This window comes from Athene cunicularia (genome assembly GCF_003259725.1).
Source record: "Athene cunicularia isolate RWA chromosome 8 unlocalized genomic scaffold, athCun1 chr8_part1, whole genome shotgun sequence".
NCBI lineage: Eukaryota > Metazoa > Chordata > Aves > Strigiformes > Strigidae > Athene > Athene cunicularia.
Genome location: NW_020799109.1, coordinates 19280292 through 19305280, shown reverse-complemented (window position 1 = coordinate 19305280; position 24989 = coordinate 19280292). Strand labels below are relative to the sequence as shown.

The 24989-nt window shown below is 36.8% G+C and overlaps 1 protein-coding gene across 1 annotated transcript in view; it reads right to left on the bottom strand.

The window, feature by feature from the left end:
• The window catches only part of ABCD3 (ATP binding cassette subfamily D member 3), a 32362-nt gene extending 7399 nt beyond the window's left edge, over positions 1-24963 (bottom strand). The window contains exons 1-15 of the mRNA XM_026853821.1: positions 24926-24963; positions 11570-11606; positions 9217-9318; positions 7535-7623; positions 6572-6641; positions 5622-5719; positions 4849-4972; positions 4095-4151; positions 2772-2914; positions 2353-2422; positions 1835-1904; positions 1607-1704; positions 1438-1529; positions 825-913; positions 674-746 (exon numbers count right to left, since the gene is read on the bottom strand). Coding sequence (XP_026709622.1) covers positions 674-746; positions 825-913; positions 1438-1529; positions 1607-1704; positions 1835-1904; positions 2353-2422; positions 2772-2914; positions 4095-4151; positions 4849-4972; positions 5622-5719; positions 6572-6641; positions 7535-7623; positions 9217-9291 — 1148 coding nt within the window. The 5' untranslated portion in view covers positions 9292-9318; positions 11570-11606; positions 24926-24963. The remainder of the gene's footprint in view (positions 1-673; positions 747-824; positions 914-1437; positions 1530-1606; positions 1705-1834; positions 1905-2352; positions 2423-2771; positions 2915-4094; positions 4152-4848; positions 4973-5621; positions 5720-6571; positions 6642-7534; positions 7624-9216; positions 9319-11569; positions 11607-24925) is intronic.
• Between the last annotated feature and the right edge of the window lie 26 nt (positions 24964-24989).

Below are 24989 nucleotides of genomic sequence, written 5' to 3'. Positions count from 1 at the left end.
CCCTTTTTTTTTGGGGGGGGGGGTGTGGGGGTGTTTTTAATAAAGTAACAAAAATAGCTCTATCATCTCCTTTCTCCTTGCCCTCTTCCTCACCCACTTCCCCTCTACTCCACTATCTGCTTTCCACATTGACCAGATTGAGGCTATTTAAAAAGCATAAAGTAAAGCCAATTAAGAGATTAAGTAGTACTACTATATCAATACTATGCTCCTCAGACTGTAAAGAACTGAAGAGCTGACGGCTACTTGAGTACATCAATGAACTGTCCAAGCATACAGAAATACAAGCAAATATTTTGAAACTGAATACAGACTTGCCCCTGATCTTTACAGCTGAATTGCATCATGGGATAGAAATATGTTGGTTACAGATTTTAAGAAGAAATGGTCTGGAAAGTCATATGCCAAAGGACAGCAGGAAGTGTTACCAAAAAGGCTAAGTCCAGACAGCATATTATGTCTTTTGCTAACATGTGAGGACAAGGATGGAATTTACAAAGTAGAAATGCTGAGTGGGAGTGAGGTGGAATTATTTGTAAATACAGTTCAGTACAACAGGAATGGCATATCGTAATAATGTGTATTAAAACCCCTATTAATAGTAGTAGAGGGAAGAACTTAAAAGCCAGACTACATTAAAAATATTGAAGTTGTGGAAACTCTGTAAACATACTTGATAAGGTTATCGGTGTTGATTATTTCTCCAGATCCAGGTATCAAAGGCAAAGCTTGCTTTTTATCTACATCTTAAATTAAGAAAAAAGTGTTAGAGACTGGAACATTACACAAAGATGCACACATACTGCATATTACGTCACATCTACCTTTTTCTTGGGATATCATAGTACGCTGGTATTTGCCACTATTCAAGTCCTTCAGAACCTGCATTAATTCTGTAATTCGAGCTGTGAAACTGAAAAACAAAACAAAACAACCCCTATAAGTAATTAATCTTCATAAGTTTTAGAAATCCATAGCTCTAAAAGTTATTCAACCCAGAACAGGAACAGAATGTTTACATTTTAAAGTTGCACTGAGGCAGTCCAATATTCACAATGTTTACAAGAACCTTTTCCTGCAATGGACAAATATTTGACAACATTTCTTCTTAAGATGTAAATAAAAATAGTTGGTAAATAATCAATACATAACTGATTTACAAGCATTTGACAATGTCTTTTCAATTAAACATTTGAATTGTATGATGCTACTATTCAGACACAAATAATAACAGATACAAATAATGGACATAATTAGCACATCCTCAGGTATGTTTTCAGCATAAAATGTTTTCAATTTCTAGATTTTTAGGGTGCTGCACTGAACAAAGCATATAAGCTCATTTTAATTCTACAGTCAGTTTTGTACAATGAGATGAGAAACAGAAACAACATAATTTTAAGTAAGATTATTTTACACAACTACTATTAAGCTTACCCAGCCAATCTTGTCATTTCACGGCCTGCTAGGACTATTCTGCCCAAAGCTTGAGACATTCTCAGTAACATTCTTCCACTTTGGTAGTAATCCTACAGTAGAAGAAAGTTTCTTTATGTGGACTAATAAACTTAAAGTCAGGAAAATCTTTTAATTCTGTTATAGTTACCTCCAAAAGTTCTGCATGAGTACTATTCTGGTGACGAGGATCAGCCAGGTTCAAAAATGGACGACTAACAACCAGGTAACCAACCACAGTGGCAAGGTCTGCAGTTTAAGAGTAAATATTAAGCTACACATTAATTGAAGCAATAAGAAAATAAAAAGAGCATTCTCATGTAGAAAGTTTAGCACTTTGTTATTTCTAGCAATCCATTAGCATTGGACAAACACTTACATTTGGCAATGATAGTATCAATGAAACCCATAGAGAACCGGAACAGGATGAAATTATGCAAATGTTCCACCTGGTAAGTTAAAGAAGAAAAAAGGTCAAACTGTATCAGTAACTGTTTTACTGTCTTTTATTATTTTACAGATATTTGATCTGAAACATGTTATTCAGTATGTCACTGATACCTCAACAGCCTGTGACTCTGACAAGCACTGCACATGTGTCCCTGCTGGCAAAGACTTGCACTCTAGATCAAACAACCTACAACTGAAAACTAAGCAGTCAGAGAACAGTAGTTGCAGCGGGTGAAAATGAAGTAAGTGGCAAGAGAAAGGCCGTTCTGTCAAAAAACTTGTGTACTGCTTATAGCCTACTATTTTATCTTTAAATCTAATGACTGTAGCAGCATAAACACCAAGCCACTATGATTCAATCTATATATTAATATATGTCAAGAATCACCATGATAAAATTAATTGAAGTTTTGCCTAAAATGTTTTAAAAGATAAAAGAAGTCTTACCAGTTTACGGAAGGTTTTGTGAATAGTCTGTTTTTCTCTCAAATTTCCATTATAAAAAGCAATTTCTTCACTAAAAAAAAAAGCCACAAACCCACAAAGAATGGAACTTCATTTTGTTAAAGACAGTCTTTGAAAAAGTCAGCCATAAAACACAGGAATATAACTCTTTCAGGTACCTTATGAAATTAGAGTTTGTACTTTTTCACAACAGTAGAACATAAGCTTATTATACTCCAGTTTGTCTTTCAAATAAGGAATACAATGCACATAAGAATTATTTAATAATCTGCATAAACATGCAAGAACTTTGCTCAGAACTGATAGCATCAGACTTTCTGAATATATTTTAACATACAGATTCCATTTACACCACAGTACTACATTGTCACTTATATCTTGCTATCCAAGTAAATCAATACCTGTTTGTAATAAGCCGTGAGTTGACGTATCTGTACTCCCCTTCATACTTTTGTTCTATGATAGTCATCTTGCCAATTGGTCGCCTTAAACGTGTAAGGAAAAAACCTGAAATAATCAAGTACGCCATCATGCTAGCTGGACCCTGCGAATAGCAAAAAAGAATAAAAGCTTACCATCTAGATGGTCTCAAATTGCAACATCTGTATCCAAAACTCACAGCATGAATCCCTTGATTCTCACCTCCCATGTGACTTATCAAGTCAATCACTCTTGCAATTCCCATCACATTCCTTTCTTTTGTGTTGTAGATACCATTTTAGTAATTTTACTAACTCCTGTCCTCACATGACCTTCCCATCCCAGCCTTGTACTCAGGTTTTTATCATCACCCAGTGCGATCTCCATGTCCTACTGTCCTAGCTTATTTCATTAATAATTTCCTGGTTGTTCCTCATTTCCCCTTCTTCATTTTTACCTACTTCTTTTTCTCTTATATTTGCTACATTGTCTCAGCAGTCAGTATTTCAATCCTGTTCCCTTCTTTAATCCATGTATCTCAGACACATTTCCTGCCTCTCTAAAGAAGTCCTGGTAGGGATCTCTTATTCTTCTGGATCCTAAGCTTCAATAGATGAAGCATGCTTAAATACAACTGAAGTGTGGCATATAAAACCAAAGGCATAAATTGAAATTGGCATACACTGCCTGCAATAACTAAGTATTACAGAGAACAATGCAAAGACATCTGAGACTGGAAAATAGGTTCAGCTAAGCCTTACTGCAGTCTGTTTCACCAAAATCTATATCATGTGTCCCAGAGCTACTTCTTGTCAACCCCTGAATATTTTTGATAATGCATCATTTGGCTAAGCTGAAATTATTCAGCTTACTGGGGGGTGTGTGGAAGTATCATGGTCTTATAGCTGCATGCACAGAATGGCTTTCCTTTACAGAGGCTACAGAGAAACAGAAAAACTTCCTCCCTTAAATGGTAGTCATGCAAGATACAAGCAGCCAGAAGCATACTGTACTAAATGGGATTCCCAAGTAACTCTAGAAGAAAATAAAGACTTCCTTGTTTCCTCAAACTGTTGTTGATTGAATGCTTGCAAATTCTGGGTTTTATTTTGCTTGCCTCAAGATAGAGAGCCTAAAGCATACAAAACAGTAAGTGTAAAAGCATATTTTCAGTATACTACTTCAAACAACGGATGAATCTATAATTAACATCTAGAGTTTTTCCTCAGACTCCAAACAGGTACAAGGCCATAACCAAAGAAGAGAACACTTACTTATAATGCTAAAAAACCCACTCAATTTACCTGAGCTCCTATTGCACTTGTTAGCTTGAAGATATACAAAACTATATCCAAGAAGGGCTGCAAAAGAAGTATAGAAAAAAAACCATTAAAATACCAACAAAAACCAAATATAAAATGGTTCAGAACCATAAACCACCCCAAGAACAGTCATTGCTCTGCACAATAGTGGCTAACCTATTACATAAACTAAGTGCTAAAATCATGTTCCATACACTCTCCCCCAAAGGTAGAGCAGCTGAACTACAGGTTTTGTAGTCAGAAGTTTTTGAACACATCATCTTGTGTTTTGCTTTATACTTCTCCTTGTATGAACAACATAGCATGAAAAAAAAGTATTCTACAGTAAGAATAATGAAGTAAAAACTTCATTATCTGAACTCCCTAAAATTTACACCAGAAACAAAGGGAAATGCTTATTCAACCACACCTCCCTACCCAAAATAATATTTGCACATAACTAAGAGCTAGCCAGTTGGGTTTGGTTTTTTTTAAAAAACCTAACTAGCTGAGAAATTGTACTCATCACTGTTCAACTGCAAAAGAATGTGCTACGTTCTTTAAAAGAAAATTTAATACAAATTATAATAACCTGCAACAGTGCTTTAGCAGAGGTCATGGAAACCACACAATGTGAAGCGATACAACATCGTAAACAGGTTTTTTAGTGCCATACTCCAAGCAATACAAGCCGTTGTTTTGAGCTCTGACATCACATCCTAAATGTCCACAGCTATTACTCTCTGAAAACACTTACCTTGCTAAGGTTCGAGTATAGGTCCACTACACTGTTACAGAATTTTTCCACATCCTGTGTAAGGAGTTGATCTGGATTAGCTATTCTGTTGTCCAAATTTCCCATTTTGTAGTATGTATAAGCTCTGAAACAAAACAACAACTAAGTGGCAGGGAAAAATTCATTACCTGGGATCTTAAAGAATTGGAACACCCCTGCTTCATACAACTGAGATGGAAAGTAGTGCAAATGTGCAAATATTAACTGTATGGAGCCAACACAGTTTGTGCTGACATTAAATCCTGCAGAACTGTTTAGGCTCCAGGATGTCATATAGTTGAAGCTCACGCCGATGCTCCTCTACACTGCTGTTTCATTTAGCATTAGATAGCCCTCACAAACTCCGCATCACCACACCTGACAACCAAAATCTAGTGCAGAAGGGCATAAACAGCTACTCAAGTTCATGCATCCAATTCAGTCTGCAGCATTATTAGCACTATATGAAAGCAAGTGAAGTACTCTGGAAGCTGATCCAGTATTGGAAGCAGTACAGTGGGGTTTTTTTTGCTCCAATTGAGCCAACTTTCCTGTCTTTCTATCTGTGCCATATACAACCTGGATAAGCCACTCATTCTTAACTGCAAGTTAATAGCAATCAAAAGCCTTTCTAAACAGTACACATAACCTGTTAAGCACCTTGCTACCTTCTTACTATGTACTTAAAATGATTTGGTTTGATTTTAATCAATTTAGTTTTTACAACCTTTAGACATTAACAAGGTGTTACTTACTTAAGATATTCCTCATAGAGGTATCTGGTAAGTCTTACTCGGAAACAAAGTTTCAATTCATTTAGACCATACTTCAGGAAGTTATTCACCAAAGAGATCTAAAATAAGAGACAGTATTTCAATATTTACCTAAGGTTTAATATACTTAGATCAGTTTGCAGCATAAGTTGTGCAAACACTTTAGAACAGGTGAATTCTCCCCTTGAAGTCAGTAATACTATTAATACACCTAAGACCAACCATATAGCATCTGCAGGACCAATGTCTACATTTTTCAAAACCTCAGTTCCCAGTGGATCCCACCATATCAAAAGATTTAATATAAAACTACAATCATGTAGCATATCTTCAGCTCTTCTGATTAGCTCTAGAAGAGAGCCACCATTTGACAACCACTACCTTATGATCAATTTGTTTCTAAATCTATTGTAAACCAAGTACATTAGCTATTAGGTAGTAAGAATTATTTCTATCTGGTGAAGGTCAGAGATGTTGACAAGGTGAAGGAAAGTTAAAGGGTGTTAAAAAAATAACAAATCTCAGAAGAAGCTGTAAGAAATACAAAAATTAATGACTAAAAAGGAATCTTCATCTTCAATGGTATCAAAAGAATCCCAAACTTACAATGTTAAAACATCACCCAATCCATAAGATGTTATTATGCAGTACTACAGATGGCATATTAAGCTATCAGTCAAAATTTTCATCAACAAAACCAACCTGAAAAACCTAAACATATCTGCCAGAAAAACAGTGGCAATCAATAAGGAAACATGCTGATAATGCACACACTGGAGCCAGAAAATGACATGCACTTTAATACAGACCTGCACGTAGAACAACTCATTTGCATGGGTTTTATGACACTCATTTGAGATCTTTTCCTCAAATTCTTAGTTTACATTTAAAATATGTTCTACTAAAAATGCCAGTACAAGAAAAGCACTTACAGCAGGCATTGCGGCGATGAAGTTGAACAAGTATCTCTTGAAGTCTTTTCTGCTGCGGCCAATGATAGCACTGTAAATGACCACCAGCTAAGAGTCAGTTACAAGAGAAACAAGAAAGTACAAACTAACATGTCTTAAGTGGATAAATTCTCAGTGGGCCACAGAGGAAAAAAAAAAAAATGATTGAGGAAATCTGTAGTATCAGCTGTAGGATCAAGTATGACATACTTCTTTAAGTTAAGTGGTAAGTGACAAACTAAGCCATTATCTCCCTTCTGTTCCCACAGTAACTGCATTCATGGTCACAGAATACCAGTTCCTTTCCTTCTTTGCTTTCCTAGATTCTCAAAAGAGATAAACAAAGCAGTCCCTCCATTCTACAAAGCACTGAAAGTCTCTCATGAAAATACATACAGTATCATTATGAATTCACACTTCAAGAAAAATTCTGACTTCCGTTAATCAGCAACAAGAGCAACAATAATAATCAGACGTCTAGAATACGCTTTCTAAAACAGTTAAGACTGAAAGCATTGTGTTTATTAATCTAAAGAGTAAACGGCTCAGTAGGAAGAAGTAACAGTCCTAATATCCAAGCAACATGTCTGAGTCTATGACATAGAAACACTATGACAGTATTCTGAAGTGCCCTCTTGGACATTCAGATCAACATAAGATTTAGTCTTCAGTGTACAAAACATAACCAAAAGAACTCATAATACGTAAATTCTGGTTAAAAAAAAAATTTTAAAAAAATGTGTCCAACAGCAGAAAAAAACCCAGTTGATTTAAATTTAAATTTTTTCTTTTAAAAAAAATCTAAGGATTCTCCCCCACCAAACTGCAGTTAAATGTTTTCCAACTGGTTTATATAAATAAGAAAGCTATAAAATGTCTGAATGTGTTCTGACAACCTTCTCTGTTAAACATGAGAATGTTTAAAAATAACGAGATTATAGATACCTTTCAATGACTGTTCCATTTTGAATCATCCAAATATCACAATATGTGCGGACTACCAGCATCACAGCAATAAGCAGCAAATAACCTGTCTAGTACAAAAACAGAAGTGTAACAGTTAAACAATGGATAAAACTCACCACTTTTTTCTAGTAAGTGGTCAACCATATCTAGCAGAAAATTATTACTCTGCTGCCCCCAGTTAATATAACACTTGCTTACTTTGCAGGAAACACATTAGCATACAATATTTTTAATAAAATACTGATTACATTTTTATGGAGAAAGTTCCTCTTTTAAAAAGCTGTATTTGGTTGATAGGTATCCTGGACACATCCTATGAGATGAAGGACTGCAGGGATAAAGAATTTACTGCTATTCTGAGACACCTTTCTGCTATAAGCGTAGGGTCATATAGGTTGTAAGGGACCTCTGAAGGTCACTACTCCAAGTCCCCACTCAAAACGGGGCCACTAGTAACCAGTTACACCTTGTGTCATTGATCATAAACCTTTAAGCCCGACAGTCCAACCAGTTTTCCATTCACTGTCCACTCATCCAGCCAATTCAGTTTGGCTGTCAGTGTCCTAGGGGAGACCTTAGTCTCAAGGTCTCACTAAAAATCAAAGTATTCAACATCCTATGTTCTCCCCTTATCCACACAGCCAGTCATCTCATCACTGAAATCAACCAAGTCAGTAAGGCATGATCTGCCATTCATAAACCCAGGCTGGCTGTTTGCAATGACCTTTTTGTCCTTCACGTAGCCCAAGTTAGCTTCCATGAGGATTTGCTCACAACCCTACTAGGAATCTGGTGAGGCTGAGAGCCTGTAACTCCCAATATACTTGTTTTCAAAGATGGGAGTGATGCTTGGTTTTGGGGGCATTATCAGTAACCTCTTCTGATGGCCATGATCTTTTGAAGATGATGGAGGCCAGCTCTTTCAGGACTCTCAGAGGCACTCTCATCCATGCTTCTACCTTCTGCGTACCTCTTTTTTGAGAATGAGATGTCAAAGGTCCCTGTTCATCCAGGCCAGCTGGCTGCCATGTTTCCTCTACATTCTGTATATTGGAATTCATTGGTTTTGTGCCTGACCTGTGTTGAAGTCCTAATACATTACAGTTCATCACTTAAGTTCCGAGTCAGCTAATGCTCTTTTAAAAAATTTGTGTCCTGGAAAGCATGAGAAAGATGCTGAGGCAAACAATTTTATCTTGCTAAACTCTAGCCTGCATAGCTTTCCTGAAATGATGCTAACAGACCTTTTGACAAATTCACTTTCTAATAAGGGTTGGCCTAAATATGTTACAAAAACAAAATTATGGATGAACAGCATGCTATTTAAAGACAGGAAGCACTTGCACAGAGAAGCACACTACCTTGCATCAAATCAAGCAAAAACTGGACGCCCTTTTAAAAGCTATGCTACAGACAGTAGGTATTAGCTCACAGTGAATGGCTTATCTTGTAATTGAAACAAGAATGCAACTTTTTAGTGACCTAACAACTGAACATACATGTAGATTTTTATATTAATATCTTGCTATTTTAAAACATGTAGTACAATTTAGTCCTATTCAAGTAAAGTATATGCTTTTGTTTAAATTCTGATATAATCACGAAAGAAAACTTGACTCTAAAAATGCTCGTTTCTATTTGTGACTGAAGGCAATTCTTACCTCTTTACAAAGTGTTCTAGGTACCATTATTTTCAGGATTCGACATATTCTTGCAATAAACACTCTGTCCACCATTGCTCGCTCCTTCTTTCCCTCTTTCTGCTGCATATAGAACAAGAAAAGTGAGATTTTCTCAGTAATTATTATTTAAATGTTCATGTGATATTTTTCCTATATAAGTTATTTACAACTACCTTCCTTCTGCAGCACTTGCAGTATTTCACTCCAATTTAAGACTTGCTCACACAAGTTAAATGAAATGTAAGAACTGGGAGCATATGCCCTCACAACTAACAGAAATCTTAACTACGAGAATGAAGCTATCAAAACAAATTACAATAGGAAGTAGCTGCCATGATACAAAATAGTATTTATTTCAAATGTGTTAAAAGTTATACACAAACATCGCAGATCACAGCCTTAAAACATCCAATTACAAGTTATAATGCAATATGCCATCTCTTAACATTGCCTGTCCCTAGAATACAAGATCAGCCAGTACTTTTAAAGATGCCTTCCATCATTTGTCTAGACCATCAATGGTTTAAACTTGACTGCACAGCCCAACTTGTTTCAAGTGAAACCAAAATTTATTATTATTCCTTTACTTCTAAAAAACAGTGCAACACACTTCTAATGAGCTAAATCTATCAGATTTAAAATCCTCCTATACCCAAACACTTTATATTTGGGTCAGTGACATTGTTTACTCCTTATAACCCTATCTTTTGTCCTGACTAACCTGAATACTTTTTAACAAGCTAATGGTCCAGGTATCTTTTCTTTCTTTCCTTTCACAGTTTGACATAAGGATTCAGGCCTGAAAACAGACTAAAAGCACATACATGCGTACTTAAAACAAGTCCTAATCCTGCTATCTTTGCTACCCAAGACTCATGTGAAGCATAGGTTTTCAATACCTATAGTAATACTGCAATATGCTTAGGAAACCTGAAAGAAAAACCTAGGGAGACAGGATAGGAAAGACAAAGAAAGTAGTTAGTCTGTGATTCACCATTAATCAATCATATCAAGTACTCTATTTTTTTTATTTCCAAGGATGATTAAACCACAGAAACTTGCACAAGAAGCCCAACTTAATCTCTTCACTTACTGTTTACATATGCAACATGATGGGCAACAAGTGCAAGCTGGCAATTTGCAAACACAAATTTACTCTAAACACTCTGTGAATGAGCCTACACCCATTTTTCACGGGACACAGTCAACTATAGTCCTGCCCTTTTCAAAAAACTATGTCAGTGCAAATTACAGTTTAAAATTCTAGCCAGATAGGATGCTGTATTTTAGTTTAAAATTATTACCCAAAAATCCAAGCAATCCCAAGAGCTAAAGACTACTCTACAGGCCTGATGAAGCATGACCCTACACATTATTGCTTTTATATAACAGAAATGACAAGCACGTCTGATGTATGAAATTTCTAGAAGTATCTGACTAAACATATTTGATGCCTGAGCTGAACCTATTCTTCCTCTCTATTCATCTCTTCCCCATTTCTACTGTGTTGCACTTATGTTAATTCTAGTATCATCTTTACCATTTTTTTTCCTTAAGACTTAATTCCTCACTCAGTATAATTATACCTAACATGGCTAAAAGAAAGCTAGTTACAATTTTTACAAATAGGTATAATTACGGAGAATACAAGTGTTTATAACATACAGTGCAGTCAAGGCCTGGCTAGAAGCTAACATGATACTTGCATACACCTTTACCCAATGCAAGCCTTAAGTTTTTGTTATCTATTCATACCATCATATGACCCAATATTCCTAATCATGGGATCTGTCCTTTGGGATAACTGTCATATTTTATTGAAAATGAAGCAAAAACTTGGACTTAAAGGGCTATAACATACCATTTTCAAATAAATTAACTGACAAAAATACAAAAGACCAGGGAAATGACAAACCTCCTACAAGAAGTCTGAAGTGCTTTTTAGAAATTGCCAGACTCTACACGTTCTTCCATACTTTTTTCTTTTAAATAAGAAGCAAATAAATACAAGTCATACCAAGTCTACAGGCAACTGTTTGTTGTTACGCATACAGCCAAACTTACACCACTAGTCCTTAAACATTCATAAAGGACAATGAAATGAAAAAGAATATGGCACCCATCAAGCACATATTATGCAGTCAAACTTAGCCATGTCTGATTAACCTGATTCTTTCATTTGTTTCACCAATGCAAGTCTGAAAGTATCAAATGACATTTGCACCATAGCCATCATTCTGTCCAAAATAAAACTACAATTATGAGACTTAAAGTTAAAAAAATTCCCACTATTTAAAATTATTTAAAAGATATTATATGAAGAAAGAATTACCTCATTGTTCTGCAATGCTTGTTTTCCACTTCTTTTACTGTAGAGGAAAAAAAATAGTATTTTGCTTGTTATTAACACACATTTCTTTGTCTTGATCTCTACACAGAAGAGACAAAAAGGAAAGCTTGGGATTATATCCCTATTTCTTTCAAAGCAGTACAATGCCTTCACAGTAGACTACCTTTTATGTCAAACTTATGTGGGTTTTTTATACAATTTCAATGAAACCTTACTCCTTCCAGTGTTCAGTTTCATGTAGGGAAACTAAACCTCCCTCTTCCATCTCTGAGTTTTTCTTTGCCTTGGTTTCTGTACCATGAACTCCTAGTGTTTTGTGTTTCTCACATATACTTTGCAAGCATGGCCACATGGTTCCACTGACCACATATGAAAACTACAACAAAGCAGACTCAGCAATCCAAGCAATCCAACTTTGATGTTTTGCACTACCTACATAAGCCACACAGATTTGTTTTGCATTATAGTTGACTTTCAAATAACACATTTTACTATATATAAATATTATTTGTTCATAAGTATGTGCTGCAGGGGAAAAAAGGTCAGATCCTGTGAAACCAGGTTCCTGCAAAGGCATGCACTGGAAGGGGAGCTAGTTTTTATTCTGTGCTTTTCCCTTCCCTTACATTTTACAGAACAGTTAGAGGAAAAGTATTTATCGACTACTGCTAAACAAACATTCAAAACTACAATGCTATTCTCCTTCCTCTCCTTTTAAGAAAGGCAAGCTGATATAAGAGAGTTCTAGCTTGTCTTTCTTCCTTTCTGAACATTCAAGCTTCAGATAAGCAGATGAAGTATTTATGTAGTTTAAAAGGGACAGCTAACCATGTTAAATTGTAACCTACTATTTCTCAACCATCATACTAAAACATTAAGAGCATGCTGCATTAAGACTACAGTATTCATATACTTTTGAGACAGCACCTAGAAAATTACAGGGAAGCAGAAACTATGAAAGGCACTGCTCCTACCTACATCAAAACTGCAGGCTGCCACACAACCAGTTATCCCACAACTTTATCAACATCATTTCACACTTGTGCTTTTAAGCTCTGCAAAGAAAATATCTAGGATGAAACCATGCCTATTTTAATTTATGATTATTAGAAAGAACTATGAATGTCAGTGACCAGTGAAAAGAAGTAATTATTATGAAAAGAAGAGGCAATGTAGCAGAAGAATATGAGAAAAGAAGGGAAGGAGGAGACCATGAAAGTGAGAAGGGAGAGATGCCAGTTTAACAAGAACTTAATTAAAGGTAATGATGAGATGGAAGCCTGAGAGGAGAAGATAAAAATCTTGTAAGACTACTTGTGCAAAAGACAGAACAAAGAACATGAAGGGCAGCAGAGGGCAGATTGAGGGAGAATAATTTACTAGAAGTTCAGAAGAGATATAACATTTAAATCAGGCCATGATGGAAGTAAGTCTGCAGAAATAGTAAGTGTGCAAAGTAAGAATCTAGTTAAGAGACTACATCCTAGTGACATAGGAACAATGTACTACTGGTACAACACACTTCTGAATACATCTTGTAACTTTTCAAAGTACAAAAGACTGACCTATTTTTTAAAGTTGTCCTTGAGTATGGATCAGACCAATCACATCTGGTTTGGGACTAGCAGAAAAACAGTATTCTTCAGTGTGAATAAGTTGTTATCAAACTGTGTAGGCATTTCCCTAGATGACTCATAACTTGCTGTGATGCAAAATAAAAGTATGTTGCTCTTCCAGATATGCTATAATAATTCCTAGCTTTGTTGCTTCAAGGCCTGCCAATGTTTGAAGTCACAACACTCATAATACACAACTATTTCAGCTTTAAAATGATCAGAAGTGAATACATTAAAACAGTAATATATTAAGAACATAAGGCCCAGAATTATTCTGGCAGTTGAACACCTCGGATGTACTTATTCATGCATTTTTTCCTACATACAGAAATTCAGCAGCTGAAACGGGTGAACCGAGTTGAAATTGATTATCCATTAAAGAAAAAGGGCTGTTCAGAAATAGTGATCTTCTATTTAATTGTGAACTCACATTTAATTAGAATTTATTTATGAAGCTTGAGATAAAAATCAAGTATTTGTAAATTCAAAACTAAAAAAAAAAAAAAAAAGCAAATTCAAAACAAGACTAATACTTCAATAATACTAATACTTCCCCAAGGCAATCATCTAAGAACTATGGATTATCTAGAAACAGAAAAATAAATGGGGCTACATAGCACCAAAAGTGTTGCTTTTGCTATTAAAAAAAGTAAATCATTGTTATTTTAGTAAGTAAAAGCATTTTACTTGCAACAGAAAACCTTGCCATAGTTCTGCCTGGAATAAAATTTCCACGGGGTGACTACTGAACAACCTTTCCTTCAAGAGTCTGATTTTTTCAGTCTGATACCTACTGGCACTACTCCAGGCCCCATTATACTACTGTAGAACTTATTTTGGTGATAATTGTGGTTGCATTCTCATTGAATTTGAAGACTAAATAACACCCTCAATTAGTCAGCAAGAATACAACAAGACTATCTGGTTACAGCAGAGAGCTCTAACATTTGGAATAGATTCAAGCCCTCTATTATTCCTGACCTCTCATTTACTTCACGCTGGAGCATCACAAGCCTTACTGGTGAAGGAAGGTTAAGTGCTATATGCTGTCCAAATTCTCTACCGCAAATAAATCCTCTGGTATAAGGGCCATTGTTTGGCAGCACAGCACATGGACTGCTTGGAATAGAAACATAAGGCTGCCTTTTACTGCAATGTTAGCTTTAGTGATTACCCTATCCACATGTATTGCTCTCCAGTTTGATTTAACTGTGCTTTTTATTATCACAGGACTGCCTTAAAGCTCAAGCGCTATTCATGCTTGACTTAATGATGTGGCAAGGTAACAGCTATGATACAGCTCAGGTCAGTACAATTCATCATATGCTTATTCAATCAATGCTACAATTCAGGCAGCTCCTATAAAATTGCAGAATAGCTCTACTTTTGAATTTTCGTATAGTTATTCTCACTTCATCACAAGGTACTCACAATGAAACCCTTTCCTGAGTGTGTATGTGGCTGAAGCTGGTGGCTGAAGCTGGACTGGCTGTGACAACTGAAGATACCAAAAGTAAAAACAACTTTCAGACAGTCTGAATGAGAATAACACTAGATTCAGTAGTGATGTGAAACATGTCCCACAGGGAACACATTTCTGTCCCTCTCTACCTCAAGATCAGAACTGTGCAGTGACAGTTCACCATTGATTTCCTCCCTTTTCCTTCTATAGCAGAAAGCCCTGAGAATTTCCTCCTGCCCTTCCCTGGATTTGTGTTGCTTTTTTACTTCAAGCCATTAGTTCCCCTGAGGCATTAGATTTTATCAAACATAATTCAATAGTTATATTACACATACTAAGAGAACAGAGGACCTTGCTTTAGGTGACCAAACAAAAACAAGATATGGTGACAAAGACTACAAGAAAAAAAAAAAAAAAAAAAAAAAGGCATACACCCTAAAACAATCTTATCCAGGAAACTAAATTACCACATTTTTTAATTTACAAATGCCAAACTGCATCTTAAAAATAATAATGCGATTTTAAACTGAACCATGACAGTTTACATATGCTGAGAGTATTTTGAAAGGAGTCAAGCACAAATTAATACAGTAATATTTACTCAAAACTACACAAAAACTCTTATACTGAACTGCTCTAATTTATTTCTGAAATAATACAACCTGTGGAAATATAAAAGCTACCTTTCTTCCAAGCTCTTACTGTACCAATAAAACAGAGTTGTGTAGCAAAATTACCTAACTTAACTCTTCCCCAACATCAGCTTGCTTTTCAGTTTTTCCACACAGAAGATGCCTGAATGAAACTAAGTTTACTGCCAGGGATTTATGAAAAAATACCTGCTAATACAGTAATGAAATAACAGATTCATTAAGTAGCAAGTAGATGATGGGAAGACTCTCACTTCTGAGCTTCCTTCATGCCCTCACAGGCAGGGAGAGATGGTGACCGTGAGGTTTTTGAAAAGTGTTACCCAAACAATATATAGAAAAAAGATTAAAATTATGGTACTAAAATATTTCTAACACTGAGTCAAATCTATTTGGATAATAGTTTTGGATAAGGATAGGAACACAGAATATTCCAAGACAAAAGAACACTTAAAAAGTGTTTCTGCATAGTTTCTTTAAAATTTTTACATTAGAAGTCTTAATTATATACAGCAGGTATTACTATTACACTAGTCAAGTCTTTCTCCAAACTTACACAATCTCAGGCTTAAATTTTAAAGCAATTAGTAAATCAAATTCTACTTTCAAAATCAGGACTTCATCCACAGACCACCACGATCAATGCAGCAATCCCTCTGCAGCAATGCAGAACACAAAGCCAAGAACAAATCATGTGGGGTGAGATATAAAGTACTTCTGATTCAGATCATCAATCTATGGAACAGACTTCCAGAATACCTAGACTAAGTAATTCTGTAAAATTCTTCCTCTATATTGGGCACAGGGAGAGAAGGAGCTTCTATAAAGACTAAGTCCTATTAAAATAATAACAAGTAAAAACCCAACAACTTTAATCTGCTTCATGAGACCATCTATGGTAATAAAATATAAAGATCAGCATGAGTTTAATCTACATCAATTTTAATGGTGTTTCCTCTGACTGCTACCTTCGTGATAATCAAAACAAAGCATTCTTTCAAAATGATCCTCTGTGCTCACAGTGTTTAAAGTCAGACTCAAATCAAACTAATACTTCAGTGACTACAATAGGTGTACATGAAAAGCCACTTTTAACTACAGCAATGTCTTAGACAGTCCTTAGGAAGGTTACCATTTATGACAGGAAATACTACGATTGTTGATGGACCCCCAGTATAAAAAAATAAAACTGATGAACTTGAGCAGGTTCAGCAGAGGGCCATTGAGATGCTCAAGAGGATGGAACACTAGCTCTGTACGAAGCAGCTGAGGGAAGAGGGCTTTATCATCCTGGAGAAAAAGCAGCACTCGGAGAACCTAATAGCAGCTTTCCATTACCTCAGAGGCCACTGCGGAGACAGAGCCAGACTCTTTACAGGGGCACACAGCACAAGAAAGAGAGACAACAGATGAAGTGACTGGAGAGATTCTAACTGGATATAAAGAGAAAAAAAAAAGAAAAAAAAAAAAGAAAAATCACTATTACAATAAAAGAGCATTGAAAAAAATTGTGCAAAGATGGTGGAATCTGTCATTGGATGTTTTCAAGATCTGAACGCACAAAGCCCTCAACAACCTGGTCTGAATTCAGATCCTGCTTTGAGCAACACTTGGATAAAGTGACCTCCTAAATCATTCTAAAAGTTTACTTTTTTCTGAAAAAAAACAAAACAAAACCCATGAACAGGCTAGAGATATAATGGGATATGTATCACCTGAAGAAGTTTTAGTAAAAGCTGCATCTCAGATGTAGCCTGCTACCTATTATTTAACCACACAGAGCTTTTACAGCAAACATACATGCAACAAGCAAAGAAAGTTATTAGCAATACTGGGTTGGCACAACTACACCAATCTTTTCACTCACCCATGCATGGTAACTGAATAGCAGCTTGCTAAAGATAAGTAAATAGGCAAGTACTTACTAATAGACAGTTGGCAATACAACAAAACACCCTTCCCCAACATCAAGAAACAAGATCAGCCAAAAGCAGCAAGATGTTTTAAAGAAACTAATAGTTTCAGGACTTTGTACAGGCATTTGGCAGCTGATCCTACTTTGAGGCCAGCAGCACAGCACAAGAAGGGAGGCAGAAAACTTGATGATAATACCATGCAGTTTCAGTCTCCAAATAAGTGTTGGTCACAACACTCAGTCTTTGGGTTTAACTCTATCTCTGTGCCAGTGAAGCTATTCTCTCTAAAGAAATATGCAACAATGGTAGCTACTCAAAAAGGATTATCCTCAACAGGAATGAGGAAGAAAGTGATTTGAGGAACTAGGAAAAGCCTCCAGGAGGCCTCTGAGTCTAGTTATTCAAAGGTCTCAGGAATACTACTAGTTCTACAGTATTTACTAGCAAACAGGAAAAAGTTAAAGGATTACTGTCTTTAAAAATACCTGTCTCACTCCAGTACAAAGTTCAGTGGAAGCAATCTACACTGAGCTAAGCATAACAAGGACTGCAGATGAAGAGAGAGATAAGCAAGATTTCCATTTTAATGACAGGTGAAAAGGAAATCAGGGTTTGAAAATGTTATGCTGTACTTAACTGCAAAAATAAAAAGGAAGAAATTCCAGGTCATGCTACCTTCCTTCTGTAGAATAGGATGAATAGCTTCTGCTCAAACTAGTGCAAAAGAAGGGTATCTGTTTCAGTTAGTGGATTTTTCAGAGAGTTACTACCTCTACGCAACCTTTGTATTTGTATTTTGCAGACCTTACATTCTAGAATGGCACTGGGCAATTTTCATACCTTTTAAAAAAACCACGCAAGATAATTATTTTGTAATAGTTCATGATTATTCATGTAGTTTTCAGGGTAGCTTTGCAGTCAAGATACTACTGAGACATTGTAAAGATAGAACACAATTCGAATGACTAAAGATGGAAGGCAACAGTGTATCTTGTTACAGTGTGAAGAAATAACAGCTATAAGGAGAACAGCATAGTGCTGCTCATAAGCACACTCATTAGCAGATGTAGCTTCATACTGCATACCCCACACAGAGGAACAGCGCAACAGTACAGTTATTTCAGGTCAAGGGCAGTAACCTCACTCAAAAACCTGGGCACAGTTCAAAAGCATGCCCATTTACACAGTACACCCTGAGCGCACACAGAAACCAAGAGCACAATTTCTTGGCTCTAGGTTGGTAGCTAGTTGCAGCATAACCAAAATAATGAGGGGAATGCATTCAGGCAACCAAGAAGGGGACTCTGAGGTCAGAGATAGCTGTATCACTGCAAGCTGGGGCTCTGAATTGCTCAAGTTCAAAAAGTTTTCACAAACATTAGATAAGGCAAAGCAGAACTGTTGCAGAGGAAATTATAAGTCTCAGTAGAAGTCCGCACCTCAATAACAAAGTAACATGTAAAGAAAAACCTTAGATCTATTAGTCTTTCCACAAGCTTGTCCTCTGGCCTGAGCAGTCCCTTATGGATAATTGGAAGAAGACTTCTAGCTAGCTCCCTGAAAAGTGAAAAAGAAAATAGCTTCACACCGTACACACACACTAGATCTTGGCTTAGACAGCAATCATTTTATGTAACTTAAGACAGAAACCACTAATTAACTATCCAGGCCCAAAACAAAGGCAGTCTGAATGCTAGTAGGGTTGAGTCATCTGGTTTCTCCTGTCTCCATACCCTCCAGCTGAACACAGGTTTTCTGGGCCACAGGCAGGTTTTTCTACAAGATTAGATTTTAGATGCATTTTCTAGTAATCCTATCTGGATGTTTTGTCTCTTGTTTGTTTTGTTTTTTTTAAATGCTAGTGCACATACAACAACTAGTGGACTGAACAGTCACGTTCAGGATAAACCTACTTTAATGTGGCTGCATAGAGGTTTAGGGGTTTTTTGGGGGGTTAGTTGTTGGGTTGTTTGGGTTTTTTTTTACACCTGCCATCTTTTCACAAAGCAGCACAGGTTCCCTTTAAAGCTTTAACATACATGCAATCAGTCCATTAATCTGCAGCAATGTAATTTCACCCTTCTTGTCAGTCATGGGGGACTAGAACAGCTCCCTTCATGCAAAGCACACTAGCAAGACTCACCCAAACAGCTTCAGAACCTAAAGAAATGAGGCAAACTAATAAAAGAAAATAATAAACTAAATATACAAGAACCGAATAAAAATGCATGACTTCAAATTACAACTGCCACTTGCTATGTTGAAACTTCTGTGTTATATCTGAAAGCTCATCCAAGTTTGAACGTGTCTATCACTTCTGATCGTACTTATATCAATCACCACCAAACTGTAGGTTCATGGGCAGTCCAGCCAATGACATAAGTAGAACATCTACTTCCACTCTGACAGAAAAAAAAAGCTGAGAAGCCCAATGACAGGCAAGTGCACAGGTCATGTGTCACCTAAGATGAACTGTGTAAAATCCTATTTGATATACACTATGTCAACAACTCTGTAGACCTCTCTCAACTCAAATGAGCCTTTCCTCTTGCTTTAGGCATGTCTAACCTCTAAAGCCCCAAGCATACATCGCTCTTCCCTTATGCTTTTTTTTACCTCCACAGGAGGGATGCTAAACACTTGGGTTTCAGAAGTTCAATTTATACAAAATTAAAATGTCCATACCCTAGCATCCTCTTGGAATCTAATGGACACAGCTGGGTGACAGGAAAGGCCAGTGTATCTGGGAGCGGATTCTAAAAATCTTTTGTCACCTTTCTATACTACAAATCCTTCCCACTAACTCCATTCTGTTTATGCCCCTTCCCTAATCTTGCTGTTTACACTAATTACCTTCTATTACTCCTTTCAGTCCCTTCTCCCAGCAGAAAGCTGTATGAGTTAAATACCTTCTTTTTGAAAGTAATCCAAGTTCATTCTATACTTGTGCAAGTACTTTATTTTAAACTACATGGATATTCAGGAACAATTCTCACTAGAGGGATAACAGACAATATCCAGCTTGTTTATGCTACACCCCTTAAGGTTTTCTGAAGCAATCAAATCTTAAGCAATATTCTCCTGCTTCTTGTTTAAGGCAGTAACGTCTAATACAGACATGGTATTAGATTTTTGTGGGTGAAAGGTAACACAGAACTTAATTTTATCTTACACGTGCTGTACATTACAGGCTTTTTTTTCATTTTGCAATACTATCCTGTACAACCCTATTTCAACATTTACCATCTTTTGAGTGTTTATATTAATATGTATTTAGTGTCTCTGTTTAAAAAACTAAGATGTTTAGGTGAACCAAAGCAGAAATGTAAGGCTAGGGGGAAAGGAGGTGAAGAGTCCAGCATCTGAACAGTTTTGGTGATTTTTTGTAATATGACATACATATGAACTATAACCCTCACTTACGCATTGTCACTAAGGTTGAGATCATCTGTGTTCATTTAAAATAGTAATCTGTAGCAACAAACTGCTATACTCTGGTAACAGCAGCTGTTAAAAGAGAAACATTTGTTGTTTGTGTTTGCACACAACCAGACAGTATTTGTATTACAGCACAAAACATTTTTTAGGAAAATAGTAAAGATCAGTTCAAAGTTTTATTTCAATATATGTTACTACTTGGGAAAATAAAGTCTTGAGCATTAAACTTTTGTTTTCATTATTTTAACTGACAGGGGACAAAGTACAAAGAATACTGACCTGACTTCTGCTGGTCTTCCTTCATTTTTCTACTCTATAAACCTTTTGCTAATACTCAAGAAAGGAAAAAATAGAACCACTGGCCTTTAAAACAGATTTTACAAGTCATTTCCCTAAATGGAATCAACATTTTCAACTGTCAAGACACTTATTATCAGTGCTGGAGTCTCTCTGTTTGTAGGAATAGTTCATGATGGATTAGTCATGATTGGTTTTCCCTGCCTCATATACCCAGGATAATGTACTTTTTCAAACAAGATAACTTCTTATAATTCTTAAAAAAATCCAAATAATACAACTGAAGTCATAATTTCATTTACATATAACAACTTCCCCCCTCCTAAGAAGAAATTTTTTCCAAGGAAACAGACTTTTTGAGGACTTAAATAGAGAAACTGCATTTTGCTTTCCATGCTTTACTCCAAGGAAGTAGCATGGAACACTAACAAGTTACTATAAGCAAACAGTTCTATGTCATTCAATTTTGGAGGATTTTAGAAAACGGTGGCTAAAATATATTATAAACTGCAAGTGATACCGCCTCTCAGTTCCGCAAAACTGATGAGTGATGCAATAGGTCTTAAAGAAGAACATCTGTGAGTAATCCATCTAGCACTAATTAAGTGATCTTTGACCTACTAAGGTAGGTTAGCATAACATATACAGCTTAATTATTCATACATTACTACTTGAAATGAGTTGTACTGGACCTTGCCCCTATTGTCTGACAGTAGAAAAGTAGGTGAAAGTTGCCTCCTCTTTCCTTCCTGCTATCACTTCTTTAACATTATTCTATATCAAAATTAACACACTCAATATGAAAAGTCTTTACAACTTTTGTTACACTAACACATTTTATTTGCTAAAAGAACTTTTTTTTAAACTTACATGTTATTTTACTTTCCAACTTTAGCCAGCAGTGATACTGAACTCTTACTGTCACTCCATCAAAACTTAAAATAAAGCACACAAAACAGAAAACAGACAGTTATTCCAAGAAAACATGCTATAGTAGCCTACTTTATTCTGAACATAGAAGTATTAGGAGTATGTATACATAAGTGTGTATTCTTAAATTAACTATGAGAGGAAATAAAAAGTTTTGCAGGTAAAGTTTACAGTTGTACTAGAACACTTCCATGGTTCACTTGCATGTTGAGGCCAGTGTTTTGCCATTTATATTCAAGTCTGCAAATTCACCTTTGCCCTTTGGAAGATCAAAACTACAATTTCACCCTCCAGAACTCAAGAAGCTGAAATTCATCTCACACTAACATGACACAACATTTTCAGGCACTATATACCAAGGTTAATGAAGGAATTCAAGCATATAAAACTAAACCACCACTATTCCTCCCATATTTTACTCAGTTAACCTCAAGAAACAGATGTACTACCAGTCTTCCAGACTATCTAGATTGGCAACTGAAATTCTTCTTCACAGAAATAAGTAAACAGATTTAAGACAGCCATAGCCTCCCAATTTCTCCCTCTTCTCAAAGAGACAGAGAGAAATATAACACACAAATTAGAGGGTACATCAGGCCCTGAAGATTTTTATTATTACTGCAGAAAGGTTTACCACTTGTTATTATATGTCAGCATCATATACCAGCACAAGTATGCTGGAATACATAAAGATTTGGCACAATGACAATACTTCCCAAAAGTATGCTATAATTTACATTAGCAACAAAGCATTAAGAAATTAATGATACATGAACTAATGAGACTAAAGGAGGATGAGGCAATGGTAATAACTGGATGCTTTTGTCTAGGCTGGTGGCATAGGCAATGTAGCTTACCTACTGCCAAGTCTTGATAGGTAGCATTCTGTAAGGTCCTGTCTGCCCCACAGGGAAACATGGACAAAAGAACGAAGACCAGTGGGCAAAACCCATCCTCAAAAATAGTACTCAAGCAGCAACACAGCTATTAATGAAACAACCGAATATTGGATGTTACAAGTTTGGAATCTATGGCCACAATACAGTATCAGTAGTAAGACAGACCTAAACTGCGAAGGACTCGAAAGTGTAAAGAAAGAAACACATAGGAACAAGTGGAACAATCGTCTGAAAGCACGGTATTTATTTTAGCAACTGCATTTCTAAGAGATTTGAGAATGCAAAATGGCTTGAGAGAGGAAGATGACAGACGTAAAGGATGAGGAATCAGAAGGACTGCAGTACAGAGAGAGGAAAAGGGACAGATCAGGTCAGGATCTCACAACTCCAGTCAACTGCTGACTCAGCTGCAACATAATTCATAAACTATCTTCACTTTCCAATTCTCACTAACCTTGCAGTAGTGTTTGATCCACCTAATATATATGAATGCCCCATATTTTTAACGCTGTACCTAGCAAAATCAAAGATTCATACTGAAATGACACACTCCAACTATAGTCTTCAGCATTAAGGCGTACACTCACTTTCAGCGTGTTGACTCTCAAGCTAACAGATGCATAGCCACTGTCGAGTCGTACAGATCAACATCAGAAGTTCTGCAAACAAAACAGTTTATGGGGACAACCCAGAACCCACATTATATTTATTTCAGGGATAGGGAGATTACTCTGGACAAGTACTAGACTGCTCCTGTTAACTGAATGCTACCAGTAGTGGGGATATACTAAATACACTTCAGAACTACACTGGACTTTGATCTACATTTAAAGATGCGCTTCAATCTCAACATAATCTAGTTTGTGTGCTCCAAGGTCACTCCTTAAAGGCAGAGCAAGGTAAACATGGATAATCGGGAGATTCACTTTAAAACAATACTCTTGATCTGAATTAAAATGAAGGTGTTTCCAGAACATCTGCATGGCCTATTCTTTCTTACAAACACCATTATAATATACTAAGTGTGAAAACCTTGCACTATAGTGTCAGTAACTCCCAGCTCACCGTTTCTATGTTCTATATAGCTTTTCTCCTTTTTTACAATGGTATTTCACTAAATTAAGCAGATATACCTGAAAAATATAATCCCTCCCTACAAGTTTGATAGAAGAGCAACTCTCAGCAATAGTTTGTGATCTTCCTGTTTATACTCTCATGTAAACAATGTAAGGTAGCAAATGCATGAATTGTCAGCAGCATGTCAATTTCTGACATGTTATATGACAGAATTACCTGACTTAATGAAGCTCTTGAAAATATCGTGTGCATGAAAGGAACTAGGTAAAATAAAACTGGATTGCTGCCTAATGACAGGTACATTATTACCAGCCTGTTGAGTAAATCCATTTCACCATCTAGGTCTAGCACAATAGTTAAGTCTGCAGCAACTACGCAAATATAGAACTGTACTGGTGTAACATACTGGGTCTTCAGCACATGGTCAATAATCTACAGCCACAAACACACTAAAAATCATCAAAGGATGGAGTCTGAGGTATATTCTTTGTCTGCCACACCTTATGGTACCCAAGTGCTTCATAGATTAACAAATACACACCCTCGCACACATATACCAGTAAGGCATCCTCACAGACAACATAACCAGATACTCCCTCTTTGAATTTCTTATCCGTGTACCTTACTGCCACACGGCAGCGTTAAAATAACAGCTGGGGCCCATTATTTGCCTATGCAGATCAGGCGTCCTAGGACATCCCTAGAAGTCAGCTGCTCGTTACTAGTAGTTCACAGTCGGGAAAATGAAGAAAACGCACATAATTTGAGTAAGAAGGTGGCGGTGGCCGGAAACTCGCGCGAGCGGCACCGACGGCACCTCAGGAAAGGCGGGAGGGGGAAGCAGCCTGACCCCTCTCCGCAGGAGCCACCTCCCCGGGAGGAGGGAAGGGCAGCAGCGCCCCGTAACAGCGGGGACAGGGCTGCCCCTCCGTCAGGCCCAGAGCCGATGAGGGCGGCCGCAGCTCCCGCCGACCCCGGCCTCACAGCCTCGCACTGCAGCCGGACACCGGCGCCCCTCCCGCCCCAGGCCTGGCCCCAGCCCTCCCCACTCACCCGTGCTGGGCCGCCGCCCGCCGCTTGTTGAGCAGGCAGAGGAGTACAAGCTTTTAAAAACATT